The 22,658-nt window shown below is 44.1% G+C and overlaps 2 protein-coding genes across 3 annotated transcripts in view; both read right to left on the bottom strand.

Moving 5' to 3' along the window:
* The window catches only part of LOC310666072 (uncharacterized protein), a 1,539,811-nt gene that overhangs the window by 971,731 nt on the left and 545,422 nt on the right, over window positions 1-22,658 (bottom strand). The gene's annotated exons all lie outside the window — the stretch shown is intronic.
* Window positions 7,518-22,658, bottom strand: part of LOC310666065 (hemicentin-2-like) — a 37,408-nt gene continuing 22,267 nt past the window's right edge. The window contains exons 4-7 of the mRNA XM_083416622.1: window positions 16,446-16,745; window positions 12,129-12,470; window positions 11,720-12,022; window positions 7,518-8,460 (exon numbers count right to left, since the gene is read on the bottom strand). Coding sequence (XP_083272748.1) covers window positions 8,345-8,460; window positions 11,720-12,022; window positions 12,129-12,470; window positions 16,446-16,745 — 1,061 coding nt within the window. The 3' untranslated portion in view covers window positions 7,518-8,344. The remainder of the gene's footprint in view (window positions 8,461-11,719; window positions 12,023-12,128; window positions 12,471-16,445; window positions 16,746-22,658) is intronic.

The following is a 22,658-nucleotide window of genomic DNA, read 5'->3' as shown; positions in this document are numbered from 1 at the left end:
TAAATTTCTTCATGCAATAAATCCTACCTTGGAAAAGGAATATGACTTTATCAGAGTCTTCTGGGAACGTGCATTTAGCTGCTTATTTCCAGGTCCTCTGGTAGACAACATGGGTGGGAGAATTTGTACTGGAAGGGAAAAGCTGGAGACTCTCCCTGCGTCAGTTTTTGAAATGAGCATGACCGGCCACAGTTACAGTGTCTACAATGCTGTCTATGCTGCGGCGCATGCTCTGCATGAAATTTATCTGTTCGACTCCAAGCACAGAGGAAGGGCAAATAAAGGAAGGTGGACATTTTCATATCAACAGAGATGGCAGGTAATAGCCTGAGCAGACTCCTTCAGGAGAGCATTCTACACTGTTGTAAGTCGTCAAGTCCTTTTTTAGCCTACCATTAAACTTTTGTATCCCTTTTTAAATACACACGTGTATTTAACAAAAAGGACGCGGGTGGCGCTGTGGGTAAAATCTCAGTGCCTAGGACTTGCCGATCGTATGGTCGGCGGTTCGAATCCCCGCGGCGAGGTGAGCTCCCGTCTTTCGGTCCCAGCTCCTGCCCACCTAGCAGTTCGAAAGCACCCTTAAGTGCAAGTAGATAAATAGGTACCGCTTTCTAGCGGGAAGGTAAACGGCGTTTCCATGCGCTGTGCTGGTGCTGGCTCGCCAGATGCAGCTTCATCACGCTGGCCACGTGACCCGGAAGTGTCCTCAGATGGCGCCGGCTCCCGGCCTCTTAGTGAGATGGGCACACAACGCTAGATTCGGACACGACTGGCCCATTCGGGCAGGGGTACCTTTACCTTTACCTTATTTAACAAAAAACATACTGTGTTTTTAAGTATCTTAAACCTTCACCTTTTTTATTTTTTATTTTTCTTTTTACTTACCTCATTCAGCTGCACCATTATCTGAGAAGTGTTTCCTTTAACAATACTGCTGGGGAAACCATTTCCTTTGATGAAAACGGGTCATTAGCAGCTGGATTTGATATTATCAACTGGGTCACATTCCCAAACCAATCCTTTCTCAGAGTGAGAGTTGGAAGCATAGACCCACAGGCCCCCAAGGAAAATGTGCTCACTATTTATGAAGATATCATTGTATGGCCAGACAAATTCAACCAGGTAGGATCCATGCTTATCTTGGAATGCATTGACTCATTTTACAAATGTTGAGAAAGTGGGACTCAGGGGAAGCAAACTGTAAGTGATGCCATTTTGTGATGCCAGCCTTAGCCCGTTTTTAAAATCCAGAGTAACTCAGGAGAAGCAAACTCCCCAAATGTATTTCCTGAGAGTATTTCCAAATTAGTGTCTTCTTTCATTTATGGACAGATGCCACCTCTTTCTGTGTGTAATGACAATTGCCATTTGGGGTCCAGTAAGACTAAGAAGGAAGGGGCGCCATTCTGCTGTTATGATTGCCTTCCATGCCCAGAAGGAAAGATCTCAAACAAAACAGGTAAGAGATATTAGTGTTGGGGTGCTTCCAAGGAGATGGGGGCAATTGGCAGGTCCCCAGCTGGCTCCAGCCCACCGGCCGGCAGCCGGTGAACTCTGGTCCTTGGAACAGCATGTATCTGTGACCCGAGTTTCTGAAGCTTTCAGAAACTGAGCATGCAAGCCAGCAAAGATAATAACTCTTCGCAACAGAAGGGAAGAGAGAGGCATATGTAAAGCGTATTTACAAACATTTTATTCAGCATCAGGACAAAGTAAAAACATGTCTGCTCCCCTTCGTGTCCAAGCAAAAAGCATAAGCAAAAGCTATACAAAACGGAAGTTCCCTGCAGGCTGTGCTTGAATGTAAACAGACATGTGACCATTAGTACAGAGTAGGTTTCTAAAAAATGCCTGCTGGTTCTGATTCACAGTATCCAAAGCTGCTCAGTTGTGATGAAGATGATGGCCTCATCTGCGATAGAAAGTAAAAGGATATTGTAGTATACCCCAACAAAAACTGAGATGATGCTAACTTCCCAGTTGTGATATGCAAGGAGAGCAGTGATGAGGCTGAGCTTTCCTTTGGACCAGATGTTCTGAAGAAGTGAGTTTTAGTTCAAAAAAAGCTGATGCCATAAAAATGCACAAGTCCTTAAGGTGTCACAAGACTATTTTTTATTTCTATGATCTCTGTTTCTGACCCAGCCATAACTTATTACAAACACAGTTACATGGTACATCAGGCATCCCCAAACTCGGCCCTCCAGATATTTTGGGATTACAATGTCCATCATCCCTGACCACTGGTCCTGTTAGCTAGGGATGGTGGGAGTTGTAGTCCCAAAACATCTGGAGGGCTGAGTTTGGGGATGCCTGTGGTACGTCAAAGGACCAGCCTCCCTCTAGGACTTTAAAAAATGTTAAGAATCACAATTGTTCACACGAATCAAACATAAATACCAATTACCAAAAAATATTCAGGACCAAAGAAAAGGTCCAATGACTTCAATAACATGACATTTGAAGGAGGCTGGTGTTCTCTATAGTTTCTTCCCTGTATCTTTCTCCCCTAGTACCCTATGCTCAGATAGGGTTTTAAATGCTAAGGGTTGTTTAATGTATATATCAAAAGCCGTGTTTTCTTTTCCAGACATGGACGTCTGTATTCAATGTCAAGAAGATCAATATCCAAACCGTGGCCAGGATTTATGCGTTCCAAAAAAGATAAGCTTCTTGTCTTATGATGAACCTTTGGGGACCAGTCTGGCCATTTTTGCTCTTGCCTTCTCTTTCCTCACAGCTCTGGTACTTGGAGTCTTCATTAAGCACAAAGACACTCCCATAGTCAAAGCCAACAACCGGAGCCTCACCTACGGTCTCCTCATCTCCCTACTGCTCTGCTTCCTTTGCGTATTCCTATTCATTGGTCAACCTGAGAAGATACCATGCCTCTTTCGACAACCTGCGTTTGGCATTATCTTCTCAATGGCAGTTTCTTGTGTCTTGGCCAAAACCATCACCGTCATCATGGCTTTCGCGGCGACCAAGCCTGGGTCCAGGATGAGGAAATGGATAGGGAAAAGAGTGGCCTTTTCCATTGTTCTGTCGTGCTCCCTTATTCAAACCACTATTTGTGCTGTGTGGCTGGCAACCTCTCCCCCATTCTTGCATTTTGACATGCACTCAATGACTGAAGAAATTGTTCTGGAATGTAATGATGGTTCAGTTATTATGTTCTACTGTGTTTTGGGCTTTATGGGCTTCCTAGCCATTGTCAGTTTCACTGTGGCTTTCCTAGCCAGGAAGTTGCCTGACAGTTTTAATGAAGCCAAGTTTATCACCTTCAGCATGCTTCTGTTTTGCAGTGTTTGGTTGTCCTTTGTTCCCACCTACCAGAGCACCAAGGGAAAATACATGGTGGCTGTGGAGATCTTCTCCATCTTAGCTTCCAGCGCGGGGTTACTGATTTGTATATTTTTACCAAAATGCTTTATCGTTGTGGTTAGACCTGAGTTGAACACTAGGGGACAGCTAATTCAAAGAATAAAGTAAAGGTGCTAAACAGTAGGTGCCTGTTCCTCACATTCTGCTAAAATCGGTTATTTATTTTAAGGCACTGGAGATCGTCATGAACAACTTATTCAACTCATATAAACATTTGTTAACCAGAACTAATCCTTTCTGGAAGTTTATTGTCTGATTTCATATTCCCACCACCACCACATTAGAGTGGATGTGCCGTGAGGAAAGGGGTTTAGTCAAGCACAGTTTACAAACTCTACTCTTCATGCCTTCAATCATCAAATAAGAATTGTATGACAAAGGCAGGAGATATTTCATTTTGGCTCATTTCTGAAGTGGTTTATTCGTGCTGTTTTCAGAAATTTAGTCCATAATTATGACAGAATGATATACTTCTCATCTATAAATTTAGAAGATAAGCCATCACTGGGATTTGAAAACTCTAGAGTTTATAGTGTACCTGTCAGGGAACTGCCATCGGCTCAGAGGCGAGAGATAGAGATAGAGAGATAGAGGGGGAGTTGTGTTACAGGGAGCCTCCGAAAATCTTGCAAAGCAGTTCCTCTTCCAGTGAGGAGGAAAGCCCCACCTCCAGTGGAGAAGAGGTGCAGGGACCAGAGGATGCTAGTGAGAGCCTTAACATCGTGCCTGAGCAAGCCAGAGAGGAGGGAAGCACACCCCTGCCATCGCCCATCATGCGCAGTAGTTTGAGGTGCAGGGAGGGGCGGAAAAGGCTGGGGGTGATGAAACTTTTATGTTGAGGGAGGTACAAGAACAGACCACTCCCGGATTCTGCTAGCTATTGAGTCAGACATGAACTTACGACGCTCTTCACTGTAAATAGTTTGCACCAAGAATAAAGCCTGGAAAAGACAGTCTTGCCTGTTTACTCTTGAGCAACCGCAACAGCATCTGACAGTACCCTCTCCCCAAGAGATCCTCCCTGGTCTATAAGGTTTGTGATAACCATTGCCCAATTATTAATATTTCCACTTGGGCGAAGTTCTCAAGAGAGTTGTTGCTTGTGGAGGCTAATTTATCAAGGCAAATGGAGCCATGTTCCACCAATCTCAGGCCACCTTCAGCCAGCCCTTACCTGCCGAACTTCTTAATTACAATATATCCATTGCATGGCACTGCCTGCCAGCTTTTTATCCTTCGTCTCAGTTTTGCCCTTGAAGAACTCCAAAGAGAAGATGATGGGGACAAAATTAGTTGGCTCTGCGTATTATTGGGTCTGACTCAACTGTTGGTCTCCCTGCCTTTTGCCTCACCAGTACCAATGGGCACCAGCAGATGGAAACAGCATTAGTGGCTGGGTCTTTTGATCAGGAATTGGGTATTTAGCCTGTTTCAGATGGAATGCAATCATACTTGTTCTCCCATAACTTTAGTGAAATTAATTTAGGGTGCACATGGCCCCATGTTTCCTCTGTTGTTCTATTTCATTGCTGATTTATTTTATTAATTATTGCAATTTGGTTGGTATTTCGTGCTGTATGCTTTATATTATGTTTCAAACCACCCTGTGATTCCCATGTCTGGTGATGGATGGTCCAGGAATTCTAAAATGAAACAAACAGAATAAACGTATTTTAGAAGACACCTGAAGGCAGCCCTGTATCGGGAGGTTTTTAATGCTTGATGTTACAGATGTGCTGTAAGCCGCCCAGAGTGGCTGGGGAAACCCAGCCAGATGGGTGCAGTATAAATAAAATTGTTATTATTTTTAGGAGGAGGAGGAATTGTGGGGTGATTTACTTCTTTTTATAAATTGCTATAATTGCCAACAAAGGTCCGTATAGTTCGAGCTATGGTTTTCCCAGTAGTGATGTATGGAAGTGAGAGCTGGACCATAAAGAAGGCTGATCGCTGAAGAACGGATGCTTTTGAATTCTGGTGCTGGAGGAGACTCTTGAGAGTCCCATGGACTGCAAGAAGATCCAACCTCTCCATTCTGAAGGAAATCAGCCCTGAGTGCTCACTGGAAGGATAGATCTTCTCTGGCCATTTTCCCACACCTCTGAGGGATGTCAACCGCAGAGACTGCTCTTCCATTGTAACAGCCTTCTCTTCTCTTCACTGCTTTTCTGGAGTGGTAGGGACAGCTTCTGGGTATTTAAAGATAGACTAACTTCCATAAATATTAGGATATTTGGGGGAGTCTCATTCCTAACACCCCTCGCCTCTTCTGATGTTACAATACTAGCCATTCACTAAGCTTTCAGTTGTATCTGATGTACTTCATACAGCACCTGATTAATTCGATGAATTCTCAAGATGCAGGTGTATTGCGATCACTTAGCAGCCCAGCCCCTTATTTTTCCCATAACTACAAAAAAAGCTATAAATGTCACAAATCACCTGTTTCTTGGAAGCCATAGGGAAAAAACAACATTTAGAAGCATGGGAAATTGTGTTATGCTGAGTTAGACTATTAGTATGCTCAACACTGACAGTCAGTGACTAAGAAACACAGGTGGCGCTCTGGTGTAAACCACCAAGCATCTGGGGCTTGCCAGTTGTAAGGTTAGCAGTTCAAATTTGCACAATGGTGTGAGTTCCTGTTGCTCTGTCCCAGCTCCTGCCAACCTAGCAGTTTGAAAGCACACCAGTGCACGTAGATAAATAGGTATTGCTGCGGCGGAAAGGTAAACGACGTTTCCGTGCAATCTGGTTTCCATCACAGTGTTCCATTGTGCCAGAAGCGGTTAAGTCATGCTGGCCACGGAAAGCTGTCTGTGGACAAACGCCAGCTCCCGTGGTCTGAAAACAGAGATGAGTGTCGCACCCCAAAGTTGAATTTGACTGGACTTAACCACCCAGGGCTCCTTTATGTTCACCATTCATAGTGCATGAACATAATCACTGTAGCATACCCAAGAAGCTCTGGCAGATATGGGTGACCAGGTGCAGCTAAGTCAACTCTCATAACTTGATGAGTTATCCTTTGTATTCCTCTCCTAAAAGTTCCACCTGAAGCCTCACAGATTTGATTAGGTGCATGTGTGTAAGGATTTAGTTTGACCAAACTGCGGGAGGCAGTGGAAGACAGGAGTGCCTGGCATGCTCTGGTCCATGGAGTCACAAAGAGTCAGACACGACTAAACAACAACATTGTATGAATTGGCATTAGCAGCTATTTAGAAAAGGGTGTTGGAGGCCAAGTTCTGTGAGGAAGAGAAACAGAAGCGGTTGCTATCTCCACCTCTCTTTCTGGCTGGGTTTCTACGTTTGCCATTCTTCTGACAGGCAGAAACTCAGTAAGTGGAGAGGATGTGATTCATTGAAATGAATGTGCTTCGCTAACTTAGATCCATAAATTTTATTGGGTCTGCTCCATGAGTATAACCAACACTGGATCAACCCATTGTAATTGGTTGCTTTGAAGTCGTTTTTGCAACAGGTACAGCCATTTTTAATCCCCACCCCCATCCCTGTCCCTTATTTTGCCTGACCAGATGTGGCAACCCTGCTCTGAACGCCTCTGAACGCCACTGGCTGCCAGGAATTGCAGGAGGGGAGAGTTGCATTCTAGTCCTGGTTCATCCCATATATTCTGTGGGTTTCCCACAATGGGCACCTTGTCGGCCACGGTGAGAAAAAGGTGCTGGACTAGCCCATAACTGTCAACTTTTCCCTTTTCTTGTGAGGAATCCTATTCGGAATAAGGGAATTTCCCTTTAAAAAAGGGAAACGTTGACAGCTATGCACTAGATGGCCCTTTGTCCCAATCCATCATGTTCTCATGTGTATCACGTTTGCAGCTATGTAACAGAACCTTTTGGTCATCCTTTCCACTGTGGTAAACATCTCTCTGCCTTTTGTCACATTAGACCCGAGGTGTGAAAGATGTAAGCCAGAAACCAACTGGGCGGGGGGAATTATCTAGTGAAAATTGATCTGACAGCATCTTCTCCACTTCCGCTGTTGTCTGCTAACATGCATGATGATCGCTCAGAAAGTTGCTGCTGCTATATTATTCATTATTTTTGAAGGGGTGGTAAATATTGTCTCCTTGCTCTCAAGAATGAAGAATCGGAGGAGTCTCAAACCTTTGCCATGGTTTATTTACCTGTCACCTTTTCCTCCAAGTTCCCTCCAGGTGTTGTTGGACTCCAGTTGCCACCACCACCACCGGCTCCCACCTATTGGACCAACCACTTGGCTTAAACCACTAAACGTTGCAAAACGTCACCATCTCATACAGTAACAAACGTGAGTAAGTTTTCGATCCAATGTGGTATTCCTTTTCAGTAGGCGTGATTTTAAAGGGCAATCTGGAGGTTCCCAACAGGGGGAAGCTTTGTTGTTCTTGCCATGTGGGGGGGGGGGAGATTCTCTCTTTAATGTAAGCAGGCAGTGGCTACTTTGTAAACCGGACAGGGTGTCTTTTCCAACCAACCACACCGGGGTCGGCAAACATTTCTGGGCGTTGGGTGTATTTGAAATTTTGTGGCTGCCAGTTACAAAATGGCTACTGTGGGGTGCGGGGTATAGCACAAAATGGCTACCATGGGATATGGGACGTGGCACAAAATGGTTGTCACAGCTAATAAGATGCACCAGCTACCTCCTCCAATGGAAAGAAAAGCACGTACTTCAGCCACCACCACGATGCTCTTAGAGGAAAGCTCTTGGCACCTCTCCTCTGTCTGGAATGGAAGGGGGTAGCCGGGGGGGGGGGTCCGATCTCAAACATGGCAGAGTTGTGGTAAGAGAGTCTGAGCCACTGCAAGCAGGAAGAGCAAACAGTCCCTCACATCCTGTGGCTTTTCAGAAAGGAGATCTTTATCAAAACCTATTGCAGAGGTCACCATAGTAATTACTGGTGGGCACCCATGGGTTTCATGTTAGCGGTTCGTGGTTCTACGCCGACTCAACACTGGTCTCCAACTTTCCTTTCCAGAACGTTTAACAAGATGATGGTGGCAACCTGGAGGCCCAGCCCCACGGCCATGGCGGTCCTCACCCAGGAGAAGCAGCTACATCCATCTGCGGGGGGGGGGGAGAGGAGGAGGAGATGGATGGAAGAGGTATTTCAAAATGGAGAATGGTGGACTTTCAGACCCAACTGTTATCCATGGTCTCTCACCCAATTACTGCTTAATTCTGGTAACTTATATTTACTTGTCACAATCTGACATACTGATGAGACGGCAGGGGGGAAATGAACTCTCACTGAAACAATGCTATTTGCCCAAGCATTTAAAACAGTGCCCATTGCTAATACTACTCAGAGTAGATCCATTGAAGTTAACATCCATGACTGATTTGGACTTACTCCTTTCAGTGAACCTACTCTGTCTAGAACTTAGTTAGAGACAGCCCTGGCTATTTTTACTATAGCAATTATCATGTAAACCACTGTTTCAATGACATTTACAGCTAAGATAATTAATAACAGAACAAATGCAAGATATCAGGCAAGCGTATTCAACTGTACTATTTTTGGGGCCTGGGAAAAACATTTTTCTTTAGATAAGTTTGCCCAGAAAGTTGATGCAAGCTTTAGTCTGCTGTTATCTTAACTTTTCAAAAGTCTTAAATTTTTGTTATTTTTTCTTATTGATAATTTGTTTTATCCTTTTTGTAAACCACTTTTGTAAACCACTTGTAAACCCACTTTGAGAGGGTTTTTTTCTTACAATCAAGCATTGTATACATTTTATAAAATAAAATAATGTGTTTTATTTTTCTTATTGCTTTCTATTTTTTATCCATTGCTTTCTAATCCGCTGTCTCAATGAGACTTATACATCAGATGATTAAAAAGCGTTAAAAATGCATTAAAAACAAGACTAAAGCCCTAACAAATATTGTATTTCTCTGTGTATAAGACTATATTTGCCCCCCAAAAAATTAAGTTTAAGATTGGGGGTCATCTTATACACGGAATGTTGCAATTATTTATTTCTTAATCTTGGACTCAAAAAATAGGGGGCACCTTAGGCATGGGGGCGTCTTATACACAGAAAAATACAGTAAGTGCTAGGAGCAAAGGTTCATATATTCAGCTGGGAAAGCCTTCAGCTCCCAAAATAATGAACTTTATAGAGCTTGCTCCCTCTTCGTGAAACCTCACATTTCTCCTCTTTCACTTCTCCCTTTAGAGTTCATCTTTTAGTTTTCACTTTTCAGCACAGCAATGAATTTCTCTCCCAGGCACACCATTTTAAAAAAATAAAAAGGCTTATTAATATCACTTCACAATTCAAACCAATTTTGAGAGGCTCCCTCTTTTCGTCTTGGCTCCTAAAAGCTTGTCCCCAGTCCCTCCACACACACACCATTTTCAAGTTAATACCCTCCCCTCCCTTTCCTAAGAAAGAGTTTGATGACCATTTGGAGTGGAAGGGGAGTCAAAGAATTAGAAATGGGAAGCTGGAATAAAGATAGGACTCAGTACCCCGGCTGGATGTCTGATCTGAAGCAAGAAGTTATCCTTACGTACACAGACCCAGCTAGTGGGAGAGTCAGCTTAGCATAAAAAAAAGGAGGCTTAGTTTAGCAAAGATTTATTTTATTTTATTTTATTTTATTTTATTTTATTTTATTTTATTTTATTTTATTTTATTTTATTTTATTTTATTTTATTTTATTTTATTTTATTATTAATTTATTTATTTATTTATTTATTTATTTATTTATTTATTTATTTATTTTAAGGCTAAAAGAATTCAGTTATTTTAAATGGAAAGAGGCAATCGATAACCTTGAGTGTAACTTTCGGCTTTCAGCTCAGCTTAAAACCACGTTTAAAAATCTGTCGCTTATGTTCTTGTAAAATTGTGGTTATAGACGAGGACAGTGAAGCATGGTCTTCAAAACCTGAAATATATATATTTCAGGACGCACCCTATTTTTAAAAATATAATCTTTTTTATTCAGTTTTAAACTACACATTTAAATTCAAACATTAGACGTAATATCAACATTTAGGATTCCCTGAATCTTTAGATTTCCTTCCGCCCTTCCATGGTTTCCATTTTCAATCTTTTTCAACTGCATCATACATTTTCTCTATTTTTCTCAAAATAATCCATTTTTACCTTCGTTTTCAGTACATTGCAAGCGTTACTCAAATCCCGCCCAAGTTTTTAGTTGTTTACAGTGTTCTGTTAAGTAATTTATAAATTTAGGACGCACCCTATTCTCATGATTTTAATAGTGCACTTTAATCTGTCCTCGGACTTCATGGTGAAAGATGGATAAGAAATCTAAGCAATGTTAATGCTGCTGCTGCTACTAAAACAAAAATGCAGTCCCATGGCCCTCAGAAGAACCCTATAAGGCACAGGGAATGAATTACATTGTACGATATGCTGAATGTTTTCCAGTAAGATGCAGTTCTGCAGCTAAAAGGGTGGGTCTTGAGGCCACCCACTAGACTGGTTTGCGAAGGTGTCTTGGGGTGCCAGGCTATGGAGAAATATCTGGGATACCTTAATTTTGGTGGGTGTCTGACCCACTCGGATAAAAAACCAACAGAAGATTATATTTAACCCAGTCAACTGAACACATTGTACTCCTAACTTTAAGGTATTCATATTTAGCTGTATTCAGCAAAGTTCTACTCAGAGTATACCCATTGAAATGATAGGGCCTAATATGGAGCAAGCTTGTTTCCTGCTTCTCCAGAGGGGAAGACCGGAATCAGACTCAAATTACAGGAAAGGCGATTCTGATTAAGCATTACGAAGAACTTTCCGATGGTAAGAGCCATTCAACAGTGGAACAGGCTCCCTCCTTCATCGGAGGTTTTGAAACAGAGGTTGGAAGACCATCTGTCAGGGGTTTGTTAGCTGTTATTCTTGCAGTGCGGGAGGCCAGACTAGAGAGCTCTTGGTGCCCCTTCCAACTCTGCAGTTCTGTGATTCTGTGATGAACAAGGGGTACAACCAGAAGATAGGGAGTCCTTGGGGGTCCCTTCCAACTTTATTATTCTGTTAGTCATGTCCATTGACTTCAGTGGGTTTACTCTGAGTAGGACCATTCTTGAACGACACCCAGAATCATTATTGCATTTCATAGAGTCATGGAATTGTAGAATTGGGATGTACCACAAGGCTCAACTAATCCAAATAAATCCTATTGATTAGCTGTTTGCTCCATAAAGTGTCTCTAAGCAGCTTACAGAAAAAAATATTAAAGCATATCATAAAGTTTTAAAAGTTTTTTTAAAAATTACAATAACAATCCAGAGAATAGACCCTGTAAAACAGTGACAAGATCATGCTAGAATTTCACTGACCTTGAGCTTCATCCCGACAGATGTTGAACACATCAAACGAGATGTTCTTCTGATCAACTGGGTTGCTGACCAGGCAGGTGAAAGTGGAATCGGAGGTGTTTGGCCGCCATGACAGGTGAAGATCCTTGTCGTTATTGGTGAGGCGATACCACTCTAAAGCTTCTGAGGTCCTGAGTGGGTTTCTGTTTTCCCAGGAAAAATGCAAATCTGACTTTCCAGACGTCCGGCAATGCAGCGTCACATTACATCGGTTGGCCGTGCTGGAAATGATCTGGTGATTTATTTGTGGCGACGGCACCGGCTCTGTTGGACAAAAACGATAGATGTTTGCGCTCTGTGGCACACCAAAAGTTTGATGGCCAACTCCTCACTTGGTTGTGAGATAGGCAAAGAAGCTAGAGTCCCTTACCATGGACTGTGAGGTTGAAGAAGGACTCCACAATCGCTGAGGAAGCAAACCTCACGCGGACATCCATCAATCCAGAGTCCGCCATCGTCAGGTCTTTCATCTTCAGCGTGGTCTCATCAACCATTTCTACCCGTGGTCCAAAACGGTTGCTTGGGTGTGGTTTCCTCAGCTTCCCCTCGGCGAATTCGGCAACCAGGAGTGGCTGACCCCCTGTGGGGGTGAATTTCCATTCAACCTCTTCCACTCTTTTCCAGGGGGGTAAATTTAGGCGAAACAAGACTGACCCACCAAGAATCCCGTGCAGCTGGTTGGGGGGATCTTGCGCAGGAAATTGAACAGCACCTGAAGTCAATAAGAAATGGAAGCAAACTACTCCAGAAGCATTTTTACTTGGCATTGTAGGAGATGATATGAAAAGAAAGGACTGTAAATTATTTCTATATGCAATGATGGCAGCAAGAATATTATTGGCACAAAATTGGAAGCAAGAAGAATTACCGACAAAAGAAGAATGGAGGATGAAACTGATGGACTATGCAGAATTAGGTAAATTAACAGGAAGAATTAGAAATCTGCGGGACCAGAGATTCACAGAAGACTGACATAAATTTACGGACTATTTGGAAAGTAATTGTGATGATCAGATTACGCTTGTAGGTTTGCGAGAAGTTTTGTAAGGTGGACTATCTGAAATATTGCACACACAAAAAGGTAACGAGGGGGACTGTTAGTTAAGATTATGAAAGGCAATAGGAATTTAAGAAATGCAGAATAAGTGATAAGAACGGAAGACCATCAGAGGGGCTGATGGAAGTCCAAAAAGATTGTATAAGAAATGAAGTTTTGTTGTATGCATGATAATTTATATGTAAAAATTAATAAAAAATATTATTTAAAAAAGGAAGCAAACTATTCCTACAATAGTAATAATAATTAACAGTAATTACTAGTAATAATTACTATTAATAGTAATAATTACTATTAATAGTAATAATTAATAGCAGTAATGGATGCCAACAGTAATTAATAATAGTAATAATAAATATAGGGAGAGAAACTGTAATAACAACAATGATAATTTTATTATTTATAATAATTATTTATTATTTATATGCTGCCCATCTGGCCGGACAGCCCCAGCCACTCTGGGCGGCTCCCAACAAAATATTTAAAACACAATAAAACATCAGACATTAAAAGCTATAGATACTATAGACTGTTTTTTGTGTTGTTTTTAAGGAAACAGCTTTAAATATTGATGTGCTGTTTTTACTACCCTTTTGTATATTGTTTTAATTCTATTAGAGTTTAATTGCTTTTTAACGATTCTCTTTTCTATCCCTTTAGCTTTTTCCATCTTATCTGTGTCCTTTCGATTTGCATAAGCCCTGCAGTTTTGCTTCCCTACAATGGAAAGCGAAAATCCTTCTCTTAAAGTCTTAAAATCTGAAGGTGTCAAAACCTTCTTGGAACTTACGGCTGTTCGCTTTTCTTGGAACAACAGAATGGTTCCCATTTCACAAAGTTCCTGCTGTTTGGGGGGGGGGATCTTGAATTTCATGAGAATGGCTGCCAGATGCGCAAGCAGAGCTACCATAATTTCCTTGGTCTCAGTAGTGTACATGGATTCCCTCCTCCCCATTTTAACTTCACAACTACCTTCTGAGGAAGGCTAGGCTGAAAGATGGTGACTGACCCCAATGTCACAACCGGGGAGCTTCATGGCCAAGTGGGGGTCCGAACCCTGGTCTCTCTCAGGTTCTAGTCCAAGAATCCAACCCCCCCCCCCAGCTCTTTCCATTGGATGCATCACTCCACTAAGGACTTGTGCTGGAGATGAGGAGCACCCTTGACTGTTTTGGGTCCTGAGAACATCAGGCGGGTCTTTCAGCAGCAGCTGGATAAGGCCAAAGGGGGTCCAACCAGCCCAGTCAACCAGATGACCCAAAGGAAACCTGCAAGCAAGCAGGACCTGAGTGCAACCAACAGGATTCTCTCCCCACTTGGGATCCAGAATCCAGCCTATGTTCAGGGAAGGTAGGACTTGCTAGGCTGGCCATGAGATTCCTGTCTCCCTTTTCTCCACCGCTCACCTGGGAATTGGAGAATGGCGAGTAGAAGCATGAGCTGGGTGCTGTGGGTTTTCATCCTTGCCTCCGTTCTCTGCCACCTTCCTCCTCTGAAACAGGTTCTTGTGTGTGGTCTTCCCTCTCTGCACCAGTCTTCAGCCCCTCCTGCGTTGCCTTCAGGCCTCCCAACCAACCACAAGTTTCCTCTTCAGCCCCCATGCTTGACACTTTAAGTCTCACTTCCCTGGCAGAAGCAGCAGTTGAGTGAGGCCCTCTCACCCCAGCCCTCAGAAGTGCTGGCCCTGGGTGTCTTGGTGGCAGATCAAAGAAGATAAGAGCTGAGATGTTGGCTGCACGACCCAGCAGAAGGGATGACAGCAGGTGAACCGAAACTCATCTGTCCTCCAAAATTCATACTTCTGAGAATTTCTGCATGGCCAATGTGTGTGTGTGTGTGTGTGTGTGTGTGTGTGTGTGTTTATGAGGGGAAGGGGTGCACAAAAATGCATATATCCAGGGAATCAATATACTAAAGCAAACGCTCTTCGGGGAAATTTGCTTGCAAAAAAGGGGGGAATTGGGCAAAATGGAACCAAGCTTTTGTGAGATAAATGCACACTGAAATGAGCCAGTGTGGTGTAGTGGTTAGAGCAGCTTTTCTCAACCTGTGGGTCCCCAGATGTTGTTGAACTACAACTCCCATCACCCCTAGCTAGCAAGGCCAGAGCTCAGGGATGATGGGAGTTGCAGTCCAACAACATCTGGGGACCCAGAGGCTGAGAACCGCTGGGTTAGAGTGTTGGACTGGGACCTGGGAGATCAGGGTTTGAATCCCCACTCGGCCACGATGCTCACTGGGTGACCTTGGGCCGGTCTCTACTCCTCAGTCTGGCCTACCTCACAGGGTTGTTGTAGGGATTAAAGGAGCTGGGAGAGAACCATGTACACCACCTTGAGCTCATTGGAGAGGAAGGAGCAGTGGGGCAGAAAACGGAAGATTGGAACCGAACGCAACTGAGAGAGCTCCAAACTCTGGCAGATTGCTCCATCAGAAGGGACTTGTGTGTTGATCACTTTATTGGAAATGTTTTTTGCTGCGGCTCTAAGGTTTTGGATACTTTCATGGAAGTATTTTTCTGGCCAATCGTGTATTTTAATTATATATAATCTGTCTGTTGTATTTACCAGAAAATGCAATAAGTTTGTTATTCAGGAACTAGAGAGATGTGGCTATGGTCTTCCAAAATTTAGGGCCAGGTACTCTTCGCGTCAAACTCATCTTACAAAACAACAATGCACTAGAAGGAGCCAACAACAGTTCTCAGGACTATGGGGTTACATCGTTCATTTGCTAGGGAAGCCTCTTTCCCCCTCTCTCCATAAAGTTAGAAGAACCAAAGATTTTCAGCACAGCTTCAGGTTTTGGCTGCTCTCATAGACAAAAAACCATGGAGTCAAGTGCTAAGAATAAATCCCTTTTTGCAACCCACAGCTGATCTGTATTGACTGTGTTACTAATAGTTAGGAACATGACTTGTTAGTCCCAGGAATACTGTACTCTTAGCATAGGACAACTTGAGATTTTCTCATGTCCCATAAAAACTCTTTATCTCAAAGAGGCCACAGTCAATTAGAGGATACAGTGGAGTGGTAATTCTTGTCAACCAGCTTCTGTAGTAATTAAATTATTGTGTTGGGCACTATTGTGAATATTCGTAAGAATCCATGTGAAAGAAATCCATTTCTAAGACTGTATTCCCAATTATTGTTTTTTTCGGGGTGGGAATAAAAAAAGAAGAAGAAGAAGAAGAGCTGGTGGTGACCCAATAAGAGTTTCAATTGGTCCCTCTCTGGTCGGCAGACTAAAACCTTCCTGTTCATACAGGCCTTTGGAAACTAAGGCGTAGGCATTGCTTGCCTGCTGGGCTGATATCAGGGAAAACTGCAGTTTCAATTGCTCGGGTCTTTCTTTGGGGGGGAATGATATTTATACTTTTCAGATTTATACATTTCACTGATTTTACAATCATTTTGATCCTCCCACAACAGTTAATAGATGTCTCTTTTAAACTTTTCTTATACGGTTTTATGGTTTTGTTGCTGTAAACCGCTTTGATATGTTTTTTACGGCCCAGCAGTATACAAATATTTTGACAAATAAAACAAACTTGGAGAAAGGCAGGACACAAACAAATTAAATAAAGAAAGGCTAATGGGAAAATGGGGAAATGGGCCAGGGGTTCCTTACCTTCAGCTGGGCAGAGGCTGAGGAGGTTGGTGGAAATGTTCTTCTGATCAGCCGGATTGCCCACCAGGCAGGTGATGTTGGCATCTGAGGCGTTGCGATGCCAGAACAGATGGAGATCTTCCCCGTTGTCAGAGAGTTGGTGCCAGTCCAGGCTCTCGCCCAGGGCTCTGAGGGGACTCCCTCTTTTCCAGGAGACACGGAAGTCTCCCTTTCCGGATGCCTGGCACCGCAGGGTTACATTGCAGCCATCAGGCGTGTTGGAGATCAGTTTATGGGTGACCTGCGGCTCCCGCACTGGCTCTGTTAGAAATGAATTTTTAAAAATATTTTATTCTTTGTACGCCTGACTGCGTTACCCCAGCCACTCTGGGAGGCTTCCAACAGAATATAAAAACACAGTAAAACACCAAACGTTAAAATCTTCCCAATACAAGGCAGCCTTCAGATGTCTTCTAAAAGTCAGATTGTTGTTTATTTCCTTGACATCTGATGGGAGGGTGTTCCACAGGGTGGGTGCCACCACCGAGAAGGCCCTCTGCCTGGTTCCCTGTAACCTCACTTTTCGCAGGGAGGGAACCGCCAGAAGACCCTCAGAGCTGGACCTCAGTGTCCAGGCTGGACAATGGGGGTGGAGACGCTCCTTCAGGGCCGAGGCTCCTTCAGGTATACTGGGCTTCAAAGGTCAGCACCAACACTTTGAATTGTGTTTTACTTTGATGCCTCAGGGGTTTCACTGACTGGGGAGGGGGTTGGGGGGGTGCTGGCTGCTTCCTCATCACCGCTTCCACATCCATCAGATGGGCTTGATGAAAGAAGAGTGTCAGTTGCTGGAAACCACAGGAGGGAAGAGTTGTTCCCGGGTTCTGATTGTGGGCTTCCCATGATCGGCATTTGGTCGGCCACAGTGAAGACAGGAGGCTGGACTAGAGAGGTCCCCTTTGGCCTGGTTCAGCAGATCCTTCCTATGTTCATATGCATGTACGGCGACGCATTCTGCAGCCTAGGGGCCACCACCAAGAAGTCCCTCTCTCCATCCCCCTCCCTAGGCCACCCTCCCCAAACTTTTGAGGATGGCAGGACTACCAAGAGGGTCCCGACTGCCGATCTTAACACCTGGAAGGGTCTGTAAGGAAGGAGGTGGTCTTTCCCCTAGGCAGGTGAAAGTGAACAGGACTGAATTTCTCCCACAACCTTACAGTGTGCGATGGTGAAACAAGTACATACCATAGACAGCGAGGCTGAATGTGTGTGATTCTGTCACTCCTGTGGAAAACGTCACATGAGCCGTGTAGTTCCCAATGTCCTTCACCACCAAATTGCTTATCTTCAGCGTGGGGCCATCAACCATCTCCAGACGCTGCCCAAAACTGTCGCTCGTATTCCACCGCATGAATATCCCATGGATGAATAGCCCAATGTCGTTTGCCTCACCTTGTCGAGGGTGGAATATCCATTCAACCAAGGACACAGTATTGGCCGAGGTTATATGTACACGAAGCAAGGCGGATTCTCCCAAGATCCTGTTCAGCTGAATCGTAGGAGTCTTCGGTTCCTGACTGCTTACAAGGCCTAAGTGTTTTGGGGGAGGAAAAAATAAGTAAGAGGAGAAAGGGAGAAAGTGAAGGGGGGAGCGCCAAATATTGATGCTTCTTTTATATCAGGTAGAGCAGGATATCATAATATTGTTGCACGTTTGCCAGATGGTGTGAGTTACTCCTTGAGTCCTTTCCAGTTCTCGGGTCCTGTACACAGTGAGGGTTAGAATGTAATAGACGTTGGGACATAACATACAGATGACAGATTGGAAGAGGCTATGGAAAAGAGATTTGAAATTTAAGGCATGTTGTACGCTGAAAGAAAATGATATGAACATCATGTATCAGTGGTATTTGACTCCTACTACATTAGCAAAAATGTATAGAACATGTATCTGCTGGAAGTATAAAGAAAAGCAAGGTACATTTTATCATATGTGGTGGAAATGCAAGATAACAGAAACTTTCTGGGAGATGATATGTAATGAATATAAGGAATTACATGTACCGAGATCCTAAAGGACCAGAAAACGTGTTTTATGTATGTAACAACAGCTGCACAGACTTTACTAGTCCAGAGAGGGAAGGAAGAAACAATGTCGACTGGGAAGAATGGCAAACCAAGTTGATGGACTATGCTGAAATGTCGAAATTGACTGGGAAGCTCAGAAACCAAAAGGACAAGAACTTTAAAAAAAGAATGGGGGGGGATTATAATATATCTACAAGACCATTGTAAACAGACGAAAACATTAGCAGGATTTTAACCACATTTGTAAAGTAACAAAAATTAAGGATAATTTAGAGGGACAAAATATTTGGATAATGAATTGATATGCAGATATAAATATTAGCATTAGGGCCCATGAAGGGGGGAGGGGTAATTGTGAGATTACTCTGAATCTCTGTACAGTGGTATCTCAGTTTACGAACTTAATCCGTTCCAGAAGTCCGTTCTTAAACCGAAACCGTTCTTAAACCGAGGCACGCTTTCCCTAATGAGGCCTCCCGCCACCAGTGCCCTTCCTCCATTTGGATTCCGTTCTTAGACTGAGCTTCCGGTTTTGCAGAGTTCTTAAACCAAATTGTTCTTAAACCTGACTGTTCTTAAACCGAGGTACCACTGTACAGTCATATCTCATGTTACGTCCGCTTCATGTTACGTTCTTTCAGGTTACGTCCCATGGTGACCCAGAAGTACTGGAAAGAGTTACTTCCAGGTTTCGCAGCTCGTGCAGGCGCAGAAGCACAAAATGACGTCATGCGCATGCACAGAAGTGATGAATTGCAACCCGTGTGTGCACAGACGCGCCACTGCAGCTTACGTTCTTTTCATGCTGCGAATGGGCCTCCACAACGGATCCCGTTTGCAACCAGAGGTACCACTGTATATCAATTTAGAAATGATTTTGTTACATGTTGTTTATTTTTAAAAATCAAATAAAAATTATTTCCAAAAAAACAAAGTTTCTTTGTAAGAGAATGACCTAAGATGGCCCCTTAAGTGTCCCCATCAGCATTGCCAAAGAGCGGGCCAGGTTGCGAGAGCTACAACTTAAGTGATGGGGACCTCCAGGCTAATGGACAACCATCAAACCTCTGTTTCAAAACCTTCTAGGTCCACCACCTTCTGAGGCTCTTACCATCAGAAAATTCTCCCTAATGTTTAATTCAAATCTCCTTTCTTGAATCTGTTGGTTGAATCTACCCTCCAGAGCAGTGGAAGAAAAGCTTTCTCCACTTTCCATGTTGTTCCCTTTCGTGGAATGCTAATGGTTTAATTACTCTGGAGCTGCCCTGAGTTACATCAAAGCACTGGAAGTGCAAGACAGAAATCTTTGCATAGTTCTTTCTGATTTGTCTGCACATGGTTAAAATTTATGGGCCGAAGCTCCTTCCTGTTAACTGACCGAGCGCTTTCTCTGAGCCACCTCATTCAGCTGTAATTTAGCCATCCCCGCTTCCTCTTTCATGACAAACCTCACTCCCTGACTCTCTTCAACAACCTCGCCCCCCTTCAACAAGCGAGCAAGATTTGCAGAACTTACCAAGGAGCTGCCCTGAGTTACATCAAAGCACTGGAAGTGCAAGACAGAAATCTGTGCAAAATTCTGATTTGTTTGCACATGGTTAAAATTTATGGGCCGAAGCTCCCTCCTCCCCATTTTAACTTCACAACTACCTTCTGAGGAAGGCTAGGCTGAAAGATGGTGACTGACCCCAATGTCACAACCGGGGAGCTTCATGGCCAAGTGGGGGTCCGAACCCTGGTCTCTCTCAGGTTCTAGTCCAAGAATCCAACCCCCCCCCCAGCTCTTTCCATTGGATGCGTCACTCCACTAAGGACTTGCGCTGGAGATGAGGAGCACCTTTGACTGTTTTGGGTCCTGAGAACATCAGGCGGGTCTTTCAGCAGCAGCTGGATAAGGCCAAAGGGGGTCCAACCAGCCCAGTCAACCAGATGACCCAAAGGAAACCTGCAAGCAAGCAGGACCTGAGTGCAACAAACAGGATTCTCTCCCCACTTGGGATCCAGAATCCAGCCTCTGTCAGGGAAGGTAGGACTTGCTAGGCTGGCCATGAGATTCCTGTCTCCCTTTTCTCCACCGCTCACCTGGGAATTGGAGAATGGCGAGTAGAAGCATGAGCTGGGTGCTTTGGGTTTCCATCCTTGCCTCCGTTCTCTGCCACCTTCCTCCCCTGAAACAGGTTCTTGTGTGTGGTCTTCCCTCTCTGCACCAGTCTTCAGCCCCTCTTGCGTTGCCTTCAGGCCTCCCAACCAACCACAAGTTTCCTCTTCAGCCCCATGCTTGACACTTTAAGTCTCACTTCCCTGGCAGAAGCAGCAGTTGAGCGAGGCTCTCTCACCCCAGCCCTCAGAAGTGCTGGCCCTGGGTTTCTTGGTGGCAGATCAAAGAAGATAAGAGCTGAGATGTTGACTGCACGACCCAGCAGAAGGGATGACAGCAGGTGAACCGAAACTCACACTTCTGAGAATCTTTGCATGGTCAATGTGTGTGTGTGTGTGTGTGTGTGTGTGTTTATGAGGGGAAGGGGTGCACAAAAATGCATATATCCAGGGAATCAATATACTAAAGCACATGCTCTTCGGGGAAATTTGCTTGGTAAAAAGAGGGGAATTGGGCAAAATGGAACCAAGTTTTTGTGGGATAAATGCACACTGAAATGAGCCAGTGTGTTGTAGTGGTTAGAGCAGCCTTTCTCCACCTGTGGGTCCCCAGATGTTGTTGAACTACAACTCCCATCACCCCTAGCTAGCAAGGCCAGAGCTCAGGGATGATGGGAGTTGTAGTCCAACAACATCTGGGGACCCACAGGTTGAGAACCGCTGGGTTAGAGTGTTGGACTGGGACCTGGGAGATCAGGGTTTGAGTCCCCACTCGGCCATGATGCTCACTGGGTGACCTTGGGCCAGTCTCTACTCCTCAGTCTGACTGTGATGGCCTGGGAGTCTGATTCAGAAGCTGAACCTGAGGAATCCCAGCCTGCACAGGAGTCCCCGCCTCCAGGGCCGGCTGAGCCGGGGCAGGGGCTTGAATCTGACAGTTGACAGCTATGATTGGGATAATGTTCTGCATGGTTGTTTTGTGAAGAGTGTTGGCTTTTTGCAGTATAGTAGCGCTGCAGAGAGCTTGCTGGGGAGACCATGCATTAAAAAGGGACTCAAAAATAACTTAAACAAGGTTTTAGTAACAAAAACAAAAACTCCTTATACACTAAATACATCAACAACAAACCAGACCCAACCACCAACCCATCCCCCAGGGTAACGGGAGAGCTAGGTGCTGCTCCTTATATACTACACCCAATTGCTGACACAGCTTAATCAATGCAACTCAGCAGCACCTGCTATGTTTCACAGCTGTAAAGCTGGGTCTCGTTATTTTGCTCTGGCCCCTTAAAGACATACACATCGGGTGGAACAATGATGAACCTTTACATTTAAAGAAACAATTCAACAAAGAGAGCCCCCATCTGGAGGCTCTCTTGTTGACACAAGTCATTCATCATTATAAGACAGGAAGTGTCTTGTTGGATGTTACAGGAAAAATACCCCAGCTCACTTGGATTATCAAACAAAGACTCCAGCCAAGATTATAGAAGCAAAACAGCAGCCAATAGGCCTGATCTTTATCATTGCAACAAGACTTCAAACTACAACATGGAAGAAATAGAAAGAAGCCCTGAACAAAGGATGGCTCCCCTTTTTATAGGTTTCCCAAATTACCCATAACACCCTTACTAAAGGATCATACATCTGTCATAACTATGTCATAAATTGGGAGGGGTCTTCTGGCAGAAACCTGACCTCCCCCTTCCAATCTTTAGGTGAAACAAAGGTAAGCATTTGCTTTTTCCTGTTTTCCCAGACAAGTTAAGCTGGTGGAATATCCATTTAACGATGGACACGGTATTGGCCGAGGTTATATGTACAGGAAGCAAGGCGGATTCTCCCAAGATCCTGTTCAGCTGAATCGTAGGAGTCTTCGGTTCCCGACTGCTTACAAGGCCTAAGTGTTTTTCAGGGACCCTGATGTTGGGAAAGATGGAGGGCACAAGGAGAAGGGGACGGCAGAGGACGAGATGGTGGGACAGTGTTCTCGAAGCTGCCAGCATGAGTTTGACCCAACTGCGGGAGGCAGTGGAAGACAGGAGG

The sequence above is a fragment of the Podarcis tiliguerta genome, assembly GCF_965153285.1.
Source record: "Podarcis tiliguerta genome assembly, chromosome: 16".
In the NCBI taxonomy this organism is placed as follows: Eukaryota; Metazoa; Chordata; class Lepidosauria; order Squamata; family Lacertidae; genus Podarcis; species Podarcis tiliguerta.
The sequence above is the reverse complement of the archived record's forward strand: the minus strand, read 5'-3'. Positions and strand labels throughout refer to the sequence as shown.